A 12,280-nucleotide genomic window follows, 5' to 3' on the forward strand; every position below is an offset into this window, starting at 1 on the left:
GAACGGCGGCATTTACCTTAAATGCATGCCACATGGTTTGAGGGGTAAATATTAACCAGCTTTACTGAAACTGTGAGAGTGATTTTCTGTGTACTGTTTTTCTGAAGAAGATGAAAAACTAATTTTGTTTAGCCAGTGAAAGATTATTATTTGAAGAGTTTAGTGTTTTTTTTTTTGTTTTTTTTTGGTCTGTGCCAAAATCTTAGTTCTCGCAGGTAGGTAGAACCACAGCTGCTCCACGGGCTCCCAGTGTTCAGTTTGGCTTCGGGATGCCTGTATTTCCTTTTTTGCTGTACAGTACCGAAAGCAGTACCTTCAATTCTACATGTGCTAGAATTTTCCTTAAAAAAAAAAAAAAGTTTAATAAAATGTTCTTCTTAATGCTTGTTTGACCCAACTTCACTTGTGTGGTCTGCCCTTATGTGTCACATTGTCTGTGTGATGATGGAAAGCACCACAGAAACTTCAAGTTCATGATGAAATAGAAGAGAAAGTTGAGAAAACACTGGCCAAGAAGTAGCAGATGCGCTACAATAAATACCACAGAACACTGCACACATGTATGATCACATGAGCAGCAAATAACAGCTTGCCATTCATTTTCAATGAGAGTGCATTTTGTACCATCAAGAGACATTTGCTCTGCTGCCAGCTAGGTGGGGCCAAAATAGACCATGCAAATGCTAAATGACGCAACACGTCACAAGCGTACACAAACTGGGAACACCCATTACGCGACATCCAACTATCTCCATTGTTTGTAGCTAATGACCATAAGAATACAGTGGTCACACACTGCACATGTTGCAGGTATCGCTGTTGGTAGTGGTGACTATAGCACGCCAATGGTTGGTACTAACATCCCACACACACGCCTTATTGTTTGGGGCGAGTATGCATCACTTCTGGCGATATGGCATATCCGAAAGCGAGAATTCGTACTTCCGTGTCTAGCCGCCCGATGAAAACAAGCTCGGGCTGTATTGCTTTTTAATGAAATCAGATGGTTTTGTTTTGTCTCTTACTTGCTTCTAACAGCCAGCTGATAGCTGTCATTGCCTGGAACATCAATCAATCAATCAACTTTTTTCTTATATAGCGCCAAATCACAACAAACAGTTGCCCCAAGGCGCTCCACATTGCAAGGCAAGGCCATACAATAATTATGAAAAACCCCAACGGTCAAAACGACCCCCTATGAGCAAGCACTTGGCCACAGTGGGAAGGAAAAACTCCCTTTTAACAGGAAGAAACCTCCAGCAGAACCAGGCTCAGGGAGGGGCAGTCTTCTGCTGAGACTGGTTGGGGCTGAGGGAAAGAACCAGGAAAAAGAGATCGATCACTAATGATTAAATGCAGAGTGATGCATACGGAGCAAAAAGAGAAAGAAACAGTGCATCATGGGAACCCCCCCCACAGTCTACGTCTAAAGCAACATAACCAAGGGATGGTCCAGGGTCACCCGATCCAGCCCTAACTATAAGCCTTAGCGAAAAGGAAAGTTTTAAGCCTAATCTTAAAAGTAGAGAGGGTATCTGTCTCCCTGATCTGAATTGGGAGCTGGTTCCACAGGAGAGGAGCCTGAAAGCTGAAGGCTCTGCCTCCCATTCTACTCTTACAAACCCTAGGAACTACAAGTAAGCCCGCAGTCTGAGAGCGAAGCGCTCTAATGGGGTAATATGGTACTACGAGGTCCCTAAGATAAGATGGGACCTGATTATTCAAAACCTTATAAGTAAGAAGAAGAATTTTAAATTCTATTCTAGAATTAACAGGAAGCCAATGAAGGGAGGCCAACACGGGTGAGATATGCTCTCTCCTGCTAGTCCCCGTCAGTACTCTAGCTGCAGCATTCTGAACCAACTGAAGGCTTTTTAGGGAACTTTTAGGACAACCTGATAATAATGAATTACAATAGTCCAGCCTAGAGGAAATAAATGCATGAATTAATTTTTCAGCATCACTCTGAGACAAGACCTTTCTGATTTTAGAGATATTGCGTAAATGCAAAAAGGCAGTCCTACATATTTGTTTAATATGCGCTTTGAATGACATATCCTGATCAAAAATAACTCCAAGATTTCTCACAGTATTACTAGAGATCAGGGAAATGCCATCCAGAGTAACGATCTGGTTAGACACCATGCTTCTAAGATTTGTGGGGCCAAGTACAATAACTTCAGTTTTATCTGTTTAAAAGCAGGAAATTAGAGGTCATCCATGTCTTTATGTCTGTAAGACAATCCTGCAGTTTAGCTAATTGGTGTGTATCCTCTGGCTTCATGGATAGATAAAGCTGGGTATCATCTGCGTAACAATGAAAATTTAAGCAATACCATCTAATAATACTGCCCAAGGGAAGCATGTATAAAGTGAATAAAATTGGTCCTAGCACAGAACCTTGTGGAACTCCATAATTAACTTTAGTCTGTGAAGAAGATTCCCCATTTACATGAACAAACTGTAATCTATTAGACAAATATGATTCAAACCACCGCAGCGCAATGCCTTTAATACCTATGACATGCTCTAATCTCTGTAATAAAATTTTATGGTCAACAGTATCAAAAGCAGCACTGAGGTCCAACAGAACAAGCACAGAGATAAGTCCACTGTCCGAAGCCATAAGAAGATCATTTGTAACCTTCACTAATGCTGTTTCTGTACTATGATGAATTCTAAAACCTGACTGAAACTCTTCAAATAGACCATTCCTCTGCAGGTGATCAGTTAGCTGTTTTACAACTACCCTCTCAAGAATCTTTGAGAGAAAAGGAAGGTTGGAGATTGGCCTATAATTAGCTAAGATAGCTGGGTCAAGTGATGGCTTTTTAAGTAATGGTTTAATTACTGCCACCTTAAAGGCCTGTGGTACATAACCAACTAACAAAGATAGATTGATCATATTTAAGATTGAAGCATTAAATAATGGTAGGACTTCCTTGAGCAGCCTGGCAGGAATGGGGTCTAATAAGCATGTTGATGGTTTGGATGAAGTAACTAATGAAAATAACTCAGAACAATCGGAGAGAAAGAGTCTAACCAAATACCGGCATCACTGAAAGCAGCCAAAGATAACGATACATCTTTGGGATGGTTATGAGTAATTTTTTCTCTAATAGTCAAAATTTTGTTAGCAAAGAAAGTCATGAAGTCATTACTAGTTAAAGTTAATGGAATACTCAGCTCAATAGAGCTCTGACTCTTTGTCAGCCTGGCTACAGTGCTGAAAAGAAACCTGGGGTTGTTCTTATTTTCTTCAATTAGTGATGAGTAGAAAGATGTCCTAGCTTCACGAAGGGCTTTTTTATAGAGCAACAAACTCTTTTTCCAGGCTAAGTGAAGATCTTCTAAATTAGTGAGACGCCATTTCCTCTCCAACTTACGGGTTATCTGCTTTAAGCTACGAGTTTGTGAGTTATACCACGGAGTCAGACACTTCTGATTTAAAGCTCTCTTTTTCAGAGGAGCTACAGCATCCAAAGTTGTCTTCAATGAGGATGTAAAACTATTGACAAGATACTCTAACTCCCTTACAGAGTTTAGGTAGCTACTCTGCACTGTGTTGGTATATGACATTAGAGAACATAAAGAAGGAATCATATCCTTAAACCTAGTTACAGCGCTTTCTGAAAGACTTCTAGTGTAATGAAACTTATTCCCCACTGCAGGGTAGTTCATCAGGGTAAATGTAAATGTTATTAAAAAATGATCAGACAAAAGGGAGTTTTCAGGGAATACTGTTAAGTCTTCTATTTCCATACCATAAGTCAGAACAAGATCTAAAATATGATTAAAGTGGTGGGTGGACTCATTTACTTTTTGAGCAAAGCCAATAGAGTCTAATAATAGATTAAATGCAGTGTTGAGGCTGTCATTCTCAGCATCTGTGTGGATGTTAAAATCGCCCACTATAATTATCTTATCTGAGCTAAGCACTAAGTCAGACAAAAGGTCTGAAAATTCACAGAGAAACTCACAGTAACGACCAGGTGGACGATAGATAATAACAAATAAAACTGGTTTTTGGGACTTCCAATTTGGATGGACAAGACTAAGAGACAAGCTTTCAAATGAATTAAAGCTTTATCTGGGTTTTTGATTAATTAATAAGCTGAAATGGAAGATTGCTGCTAATCCTCCGCCCCGGCCCGTGCTACGAGCATTCTGACAGTTAGTGTGACTCGGGGGTGTTGACTCATTTAAACTAACATATTCATCCTGCTGTAACCAAGTTTCTGTTAGGCAGAATAAATCAATACGTTGATCAATTATTATATAATTTACCAACAGGGACTTAGAAGAGAGAGACCTAATGTTTAATAGACCACATTTAACTGTTTTAGTCTGTGGTGCAATTGAAGGTGCTATATTATTTTTTCTTTTTGAATTTTTATGCTTAAATAGATTTTTGCTAGTTATTGGTGGTCTGGGAGCAGGCACCGTCTCTACGGGGATGGGGTAATGAGGGGATGGCAGGGGGAGAGAAGCTGCAGAGAGGTGTATAAGACCACAGCTCTGCCTCCTGGTCCCAACGCTAGACAGTCACAGTTTGGAGGATCCAAGAAAATTGGCCAGATTTCTAGAAATGAGAGCTGCTCCATCCAAAGTGGGATGGATGCCGTCTCTCCTAACAAGACCAGGTTTTCCCCAGAAGCTTTGCCAATTATCAATGAAGCCCACCTCATTTTTTGGACACCACTCAGACAGCCAGCAATTCAAGGAGAACATGCGGCTAAACATGTCACTCCCGGTCTGATTGGGGAGGGGCCCAGAGAAAACAACAGAGTCCGACATTGTTTTTGCAAAGTTACATGGAACATGAAATTTATACACCAAGCTGACCTGAAACAAACCATTATACATTAAATTGACTTAATTGACGAGTCTGGCCCTTTTGAAAAGTGATCAAATTACATGTATTTTTATTGAGCTCAGCGACGTTTTCATCGGACAAAAATGGCCACCAGAGGGCTCTTGTGTTAAGTCCGCGCCAACCTGTGACTATTGATTCGGTCACAGCCATGTCACTGCCGGTTAACTTCTGTGTCGGGACTGTCGCTGGTGTGAAACTGGCTTGTCGACGCGTTTTACCATAGAGATACATTGTGTATGTGGGAGTGGTATTTGCTCTTGAATTCCAAATTTAAGTAATTTGTTTGAATTTCTGCTTGAGGTTTCTTCCTCAGAGGGAGTTTTTCCTTACCACTGCTGCTCTGGGGGTTAGTAAGGTTAGACTACTTTTGTGAAGTGCCTTGAGGCAACTCTGTTGTGATTTGGTGCTATATAAATGAAAATAAATTGAAATTCATTATATACTCGAAAAATATAAACGCAACCCTTTTGGTTTTGCTCCCATTTTGTATGAGATGAACTCAAAGATCTAAAACTTTTTCCACATACACAATATCACCATTTCCCTCAAATATTGTTCACAAACCAGTCTAAATCTGTGATAGTGAGCACTTATCCTTTGCTGAGATAATCCATCCCACCTCACAGGTGTGCCATATCAAGATGCTGATTAGACACCATGATTAGTGCACAGGTGTGCCTTAGACTGCCCACAATAAAAGGCCACTCTGAAAGGTGCAGTTTTGTTTTATTGGGGGGGATACCAGTCAGTATCTGGTGTGACCACCATTTGCCTCATGCAGTGCATGCAGATGAGCTTCCCTGAGACGGTTTCTGACAGTTTGTGCAGAAATTCTTTGGTTATGCAAACCGATTGTTCCAGCAGCTGTCCGAGTGGCTGGTCTCAGACGATCTTGGAGGTGAACATGCTGGATGTGGAGGTCCTGGGCTGGTGTGGTTACACGTGGTCTGCGGTTGTGAGGCTGGTTGGATGTACTGCCAAATTCTCTGAAACGCCTTTGGAGACGGCTTATGGTAGAGAAATGAACATTCAATACACGAGCAACAGCTCTGGTTGACATTCCTGCTGTCAGCATGCCAATTGCACACTCCCTCAAATCTTGCGACATCTGTGGCATTGTGCTGTGTGATAAAACTGCACCTTTCAGAGTGGCCTTTTATTGTGGGCAGTCTAAGGCACACCTGTGCACTAATCATGGTGTCTAATCAGCATCTTGATATGGCACACCTGTGAGGTGGGATGGATTATCTCAGCAAAGGAGAAGTGCTCACTATCACAGATTTAGACTGGTTTGTGAACAATATTTGAGGGAAATGGTGATATTGTGTATGTGGAAAAAGTTTTAGATCTTTGAGTTCATCTCATACAAAATGGGAGCAAAACCAAAAGTGTTGCATTTATATTTTTCTTGAGTGTATTTCTGTTGTTGGGACCTTAGTGTGGCCTTCAACTATTCAGAGGGTTTGGATAATATCGCCCGGGAGTGATATAAAACCAAATTAGCAGCAGCAGGACTGACATCTTGTCTGTACCAACACGAAGCTGGACGATGGAAAAATGATCCCAGAGAATGGCCAGATGTTCAATGAATATCTTAATATTTATTCCTACCTCATAGACACACCAGGTATTTTTGTATTGCTAAGCACATTGCTAAGACCTCATAGGCAGAGTTCCTGGATGTGTGACAGAGTCAATACAATCCACCAATCAGGATCGATTTAAATGTTATGTACAATGTAGGTGTTTATTTGTATGCTATGTAAGAAAATTGTAGTTGTGACAATGAAAATTGTAAAAACTCAAAAGAGGTTACAACTTAAAACTGCCATTGAGTGTTGAAGGGGGGGATACAGCCGCACGTAGCCCCACCCTAGAACCGCCTATGCATCTCTCCTAAATTGTGAATTCACACATGCACATTCTTCGCAAATCCTGACTTGAACCGTTGGATGCCGTTTAAAAAAATCTTACGTAAAGAGATTTAGGTGAAAAGTTTGACACCGACTGACAGGTTTTAAAAAAAATAACAAGAAAAACTACAAGCGCGCTCTTTGACGTTTACGTTCCGACGCATGCGGATGACGTAGGCGGCGGAGGGATCCAGAAAGCAGCAGAGGACTCGCTGCTTGCTGCCGAGAGCAGAGCTACTCTGTCATTATGGCACACAAACGCTGAACTGCGAGGACCTTTCTGCTTGGCAACAATTCTCAAAGCAAATGTTAACTTTCGGATAGCACACTTTGCTAGACTTTAGGAGCTAGCTTCCAGTGGACCTGCTGGTGTTCTGCGGCGAAAATAGCACAGAATATAAAAGAAAAAAATCCGAAAATGTCGTCTCCAAGTCCGGGTAAGAGGCGAATGGATACCGACGTGGTGAAACTGTATCCTTTCTGAACATAAACAACAGTGGCTGTACACTCAGCTCATGTCCGAATGTGATATTAGAAAGCCAGGTTTAATGTCGCTGCTTGTTTCTGCTTTTAATCCAGCGTTTTCATTGTGAATGACGTGCTTTTTGTCTGTGCGTGTGTAAACAATATTCTGCTAGCGCACCACCAAGTGTTAGCTATTTCTGTCCTGTCCAGATCGGGACAGCTGTATTAGCTAATAATACTAGCCTTTATGTAATGTCACCGTTCGGAAAACTCGATATTATTATTAAATTGTCGTTAATCCGTTTTCGCTTTGCTGGCCGCAGTCAAGCCGAACAGACGCTAGCGTTTGGTCCTAATTTTCAGTCATGTTTTTAATTTTGTCGCACAATTGGTAATTATACATGTTTTAAAAAGCGCATTTTGTCAGCTGAGGTTCTTTGTCCAGCCTGTTGTCGGTGAAATCACATTTACACAGCTTGTTTACATAACGTAAGGCGAACTAACAACGCTGTTGTCTGTTTTACACCTATAACCTCCAAGGCTAACATTACAGAAGCTTGTTTTTGCGTTTTCAGTTTAAGTTTGGTAACATTATAAGGGGTTTCTTTTGAGGTTGTGTGTTACATTGTTAACACAGCTCAACTGACTGTTGAGTCTGATCATTTCAACATCAAAATGGCCACCTGATCTACTTCAGTGTCTGGAGGCAAACATACGGAAATGTGTCATTTATAGCAGAAGTTATTAGATGGCAGTCCGTGTCCTTTTGACTGTGGGATGCTGATCCTATCGTCATCATCCGGCGTGTTCCCCCCTTGTGTTTTTCTGTTATATTTATTCACCTTGGCACTAGCAGGGGTGGTGGCCAAGTGGTTAATGTGCTTGGTTTCAGTTCAGAAGGTTCCGGGTTCAAATCCCACCCCTGCCACATTTCTCCATGTAATGTGCGTCAGTTGCGTCAGGAAGGGCATCTGGCGTAAAACCTGTGCCAGTTCAACATGCAGATCCACCTTGGATTTGCTGTGGCGACCCCGAGTGCAAACAAGGGAGCAGCCGAAGGGACTTACTATTTATTCACCTTGGCACTGACAGGGTAACATGGTTCCAGTGTCTACAATGTAGAGAGGAACAGTATGAACAAGTATTCCTGTTTTTGTGCTATTACAGTGTAAGCCTGCTTAATGATTGGGTAACCTGTTACTAGCCAGAAACCACAAGAGGGAGGGACTAAAAACAGCTGATGTGATGGCATTGAAGCTTAGCCAGATATAGGGCAAGAAATGGGCTGTTCAGAACAAACCAAAACAAGAAGAATGCACTCGAGTGCAAACTTCTGCTGCTGTTGAGTGGAAACAGTGATGTTGTGTTGGGTTTGGTGCCAGGTCTGTTTGGATTGTGTAGGAACAATCTGGAACAGATGAAAGTGATCATGGTTCTTGAAGAAGTTTGTGCAGAGAATGTTGCCTGTTATGGCTAGTGTTTGCCCTCCCTGTTCTTATGTTGGCTCACCAGATGGTGCATTGTTTTTAGAGCTGATGGAAAATTACACCAAGTCTAGCTGTGACGGCTGCAGTTGCAAACCATAACAGTGCGTGCCATCAAAAGTAGGGCTGGACAGTCCTAGGTGGATGACTGACATCACGATCTGAAGCCCTTATCATGATCCCATAGTGGTTAGCACTGTTGCCTCACAACGGGAAAAGGTCATGGGTTTGATTCCCACCTGTGGCGTTTTTGTGTGGAGTTTGCATGTTCTCTCTGTGTTTGTGTGGGTTCCCTCCAGGTGCTCTGGCTTTCTCCCACATCCAAAAGACGTGGGTTAGGTGAATTGGAAACTTTAAATTGTCCGTAGGTGTACGTGTGGGTGTGAATGTGTTTGTTTGTCTATATGTGTCCCTGCGACAGACTGGCATCCTGTCCAGAGTGAACCCCGCCTTGTGCTCTGTGACTGCTGGGATACACTCCAAACCCCATGCGACCCTTAATTGGACAAAGCAGTTGAAGATGTGTGTATGTGTACGTGTATATGTAGCAGTTTCCTCAGAGATCAAATTGCTACTATAAGAAGTATCTGCCCAGGGGTGACAAAATGAACAAAGGGTAAGTCTTTATTTGTATGTGAAACAGCTGATAAAGACCGGGTTTGTGCTAGCTGGTAGCATGGTAAGTGGCATTTGGCTGAGGCAGAGAGTCTGTGGGAGGTATTGTGTTGCTCAGCTCAGAGTATCCAGGTGCAGATTTGGTTCCAGCACATAATTCTGCATCCAGTTTTCACCCCAAACATTAAAAAGTTAATCCTAGATATCAAGAAGAGTCCACCTGCCTGGAGGTATGCTGAGAGATGCAGTAGTGCTGCGTCGACTGTTATCAGCCAAGCGTGGGCTGAGCCATGACAGAGAGTCTGAACAAGCTCCAAGTCTAGAAAAAAAGTATTTTCCCGACTAATTAGGGAATAATTCTGTTGTGTCTGACTTGCGGACGTTCATGCTGGATTTTACAGTCGCAAATTGAGTTTTAGTTTCTGTCGCTCTCAGTTAATGGCACCATTGTTGACACCTGCACAGCAACACAGTCAGGGCGTGGAGTTATACATCAAATGTGAAACGGTTGAATATTTTACCACCATCTACTCGATATTTTATGGTCTGAAATCTCACACAACCAATCAGATTTATGGAATAAATGTAATTGGATTATACTGCAAAATGGTGTGCTTCAGGACAACCAGACTAGAGCGGTATAAATGAACATTAATTTATAAGTACACATAGTACATAAATGAGCATTATTTTATAACATTTAACAAAAATGTAAAATAAAGTATGTACAAACAGTTAAACCCCACCCCCTTCTCCATCCCCCAAAATTTCCCAGGGCAGTTATACTGTAGACATCATGATAGGATAATTAAGTGGCCTGTCGCCCAACCCTTGTGAAAGTTAAGTTTGTGTTTCCCATACAGATGACGACAAACCAGATGTTGTTTTTGACTTTGATGGTTGGGAAAGATGAGCATAGAAGAAATTGCAGCTTCTCAGCTCATCAACTACCATCTTTGATTCTGCTGTAGTGACCTGTATGTTTGCTTTTCTACTCTCAACATGTGAATGCAGCATTATTCTCCAGAATGTCCTAGACAGTAAAAGTTTTTTAATGTCAGACCAGCAGCAGCTGCGCTCAAAATACAATGAAAAGCTTTTTGTGAAAGGGTAATGCCAGATCTCAGGCTCAGGCTAACAGGAAACTGAAGCATTAAAAGAAGATATTTTGAGTCAGTTTTTCCATCTGACCTCAGTTTAATAACATAGTTGCCTATATCTCCTCTATTCAGTTTTATTTTCAAACCATTTCTTGTTTGATATGCTCGTAGTCCACCTGTACAGGTGGCTGTTTACCACATTGTCTCGTTTATGGTATTGACCTTATTAACCTTATCAGGGGGTCACAGTTAGATAGGTTAGTCTGGATGGTACTAGTAGCTAGTACCAGCTCAGCTACAGTACTGTCAGTCAGTGCAACAATAGGCCTGTGTAATGTGTGCAGCAACCAGACATGCTAGCAGAATATGCATTGTGGTCTAAAGGTCTCAACCTGTGCTGGACCCACTGAAAGTGGCAAAAGAATATCAGGTATGTGATGCAGCTGAGTTTGGATCAATAGCAACAGCCTTTAACCAACACTTGTTAAAATCCTTCCACTAAGTTATCTTGTAGACAGACAGTCGGGCGGGAGCCATCACAGAACCTCCACCCCTTCAGTTGGCAGAGATAACGGGGGGTGATTGGGTAAACGGTGACCTGTAAAATGCGTTTAAGTTTTGGTAATTTGTATTTGAGATTTTTTTGTTTGATGTTATGAAGCATTTCTTAAATTATTTTTACTTATGTAGACCCATCCTTCCTATTTTCCTTACTCCGCCCACATCTAATGAACTCAGTCAAGTGTGCTCAGCCACCCAAAAGCTGAGAAACACCAGAGTTAATTAATCAGGGGTGTGTAGAGCAGGTAGATCTGGGAAAACAAGCAGGGCAGGTGCTCTCCAGGAGTCGGCTTGGAGATGTCTGTCATTGAGTTTCTTAGTTTATGTCAGCACCTGAATGCTAATGTGAGAGCAGTAAGTTAAATTCACTTTAAAGGGGAATTATGATGTTCACAATTCACCCTATTGAGGATTCAAATCCCGCAAAATCTCAGAGGTGGCTGCGCAGCGAGACCTCAACAACATTGAGAAATGCATTGAGACGCTCGGATAACGCTGCAATTTAACCGCTGCACACGGACAACAGCATTAACATCGCAAGGTAAAACTATTTGTGTATTGTGTCTAAAACTCTTGTGAATGTATCATCTAGGTTTTTAGACGTTGCTATTGTTTTATGTAAACATCTGAGAATCTCAAGTGATTTCTCCGTTATTTTCAATGGGAATTGCTGTGAGCCGCGGTCGCTTCCTGTTCATGTCGTTCTGAGGAAAAATGAAGTTTGCTCTTTAATGCCTTGCTTATTGTGCTTTACAACACTGTTTATGCTGTTTATTCCAGAGTAATGTGTATGTAAGGTGTCTGAAATTCGGTTTGCGTTCATCAAATTCCACGCAGGTTGAAGATAGGAGACACGGAATATTTGGAATATTTATTTTAGCAAGTTTTCAGTCGTCTCATGCATGCAGTCTCATAAATGATATGAAAATGCGTAAAAATTGACATTTTGGTAGTATGATGTTCATTTGCATTTGTCGGCATGTGGTTTCTGCATGTTATTTTGACTGCAGCGCATCTCTGGAGTGCAAGTTTTTTCTTAGCCACCGAACAAACAGGCCTCCATAGTTTGGTAGCAAAAGCAAACTACATCAGAGTGTAACACAGATGGTGGTCATTTGGATTTTGATGTTTTTTAAAAGGTGGAAAGTCAAAAGGTTTTGTCATCATAGCAGCCTTCCAGTAACAGCCACACATAATCAATCAACTTTTTTCTTATATAGCGCCAAATCACAACAAACAGTTGCCCCAAGGCACATAAGGACAAGC

General features: G+C 41.6%; 1 protein-coding gene across 1 annotated transcript in view; it reads left to right on the plus strand.

Moving 5' to 3' along the window:
• The first annotated feature begins 6,969 nt into the window (after positions 1-6,969).
• The window catches only part of ube2h (ubiquitin-conjugating enzyme E2H (UBC8 homolog, yeast)), a 97,277-nt gene continuing 91,966 nt past the window's right edge, over positions 6,970-12,280 (plus strand). The window contains exon 1 of the mRNA XM_034163400.1: positions 6,970-7,260. Coding sequence (XP_034019291.1) covers positions 7,208-7,260 — 53 coding nt within the window. The 5' untranslated portion in view covers positions 6,970-7,207. The remainder of the gene's footprint in view (positions 7,261-12,280) is intronic.

This window comes from Thalassophryne amazonica, chromosome 22, assembly GCF_902500255.1.
Source record: "Thalassophryne amazonica chromosome 22, fThaAma1.1, whole genome shotgun sequence".
NCBI classification, from domain to species: Eukaryota; Metazoa; Chordata; class Actinopteri; order Batrachoidiformes; family Batrachoididae; genus Thalassophryne; species Thalassophryne amazonica.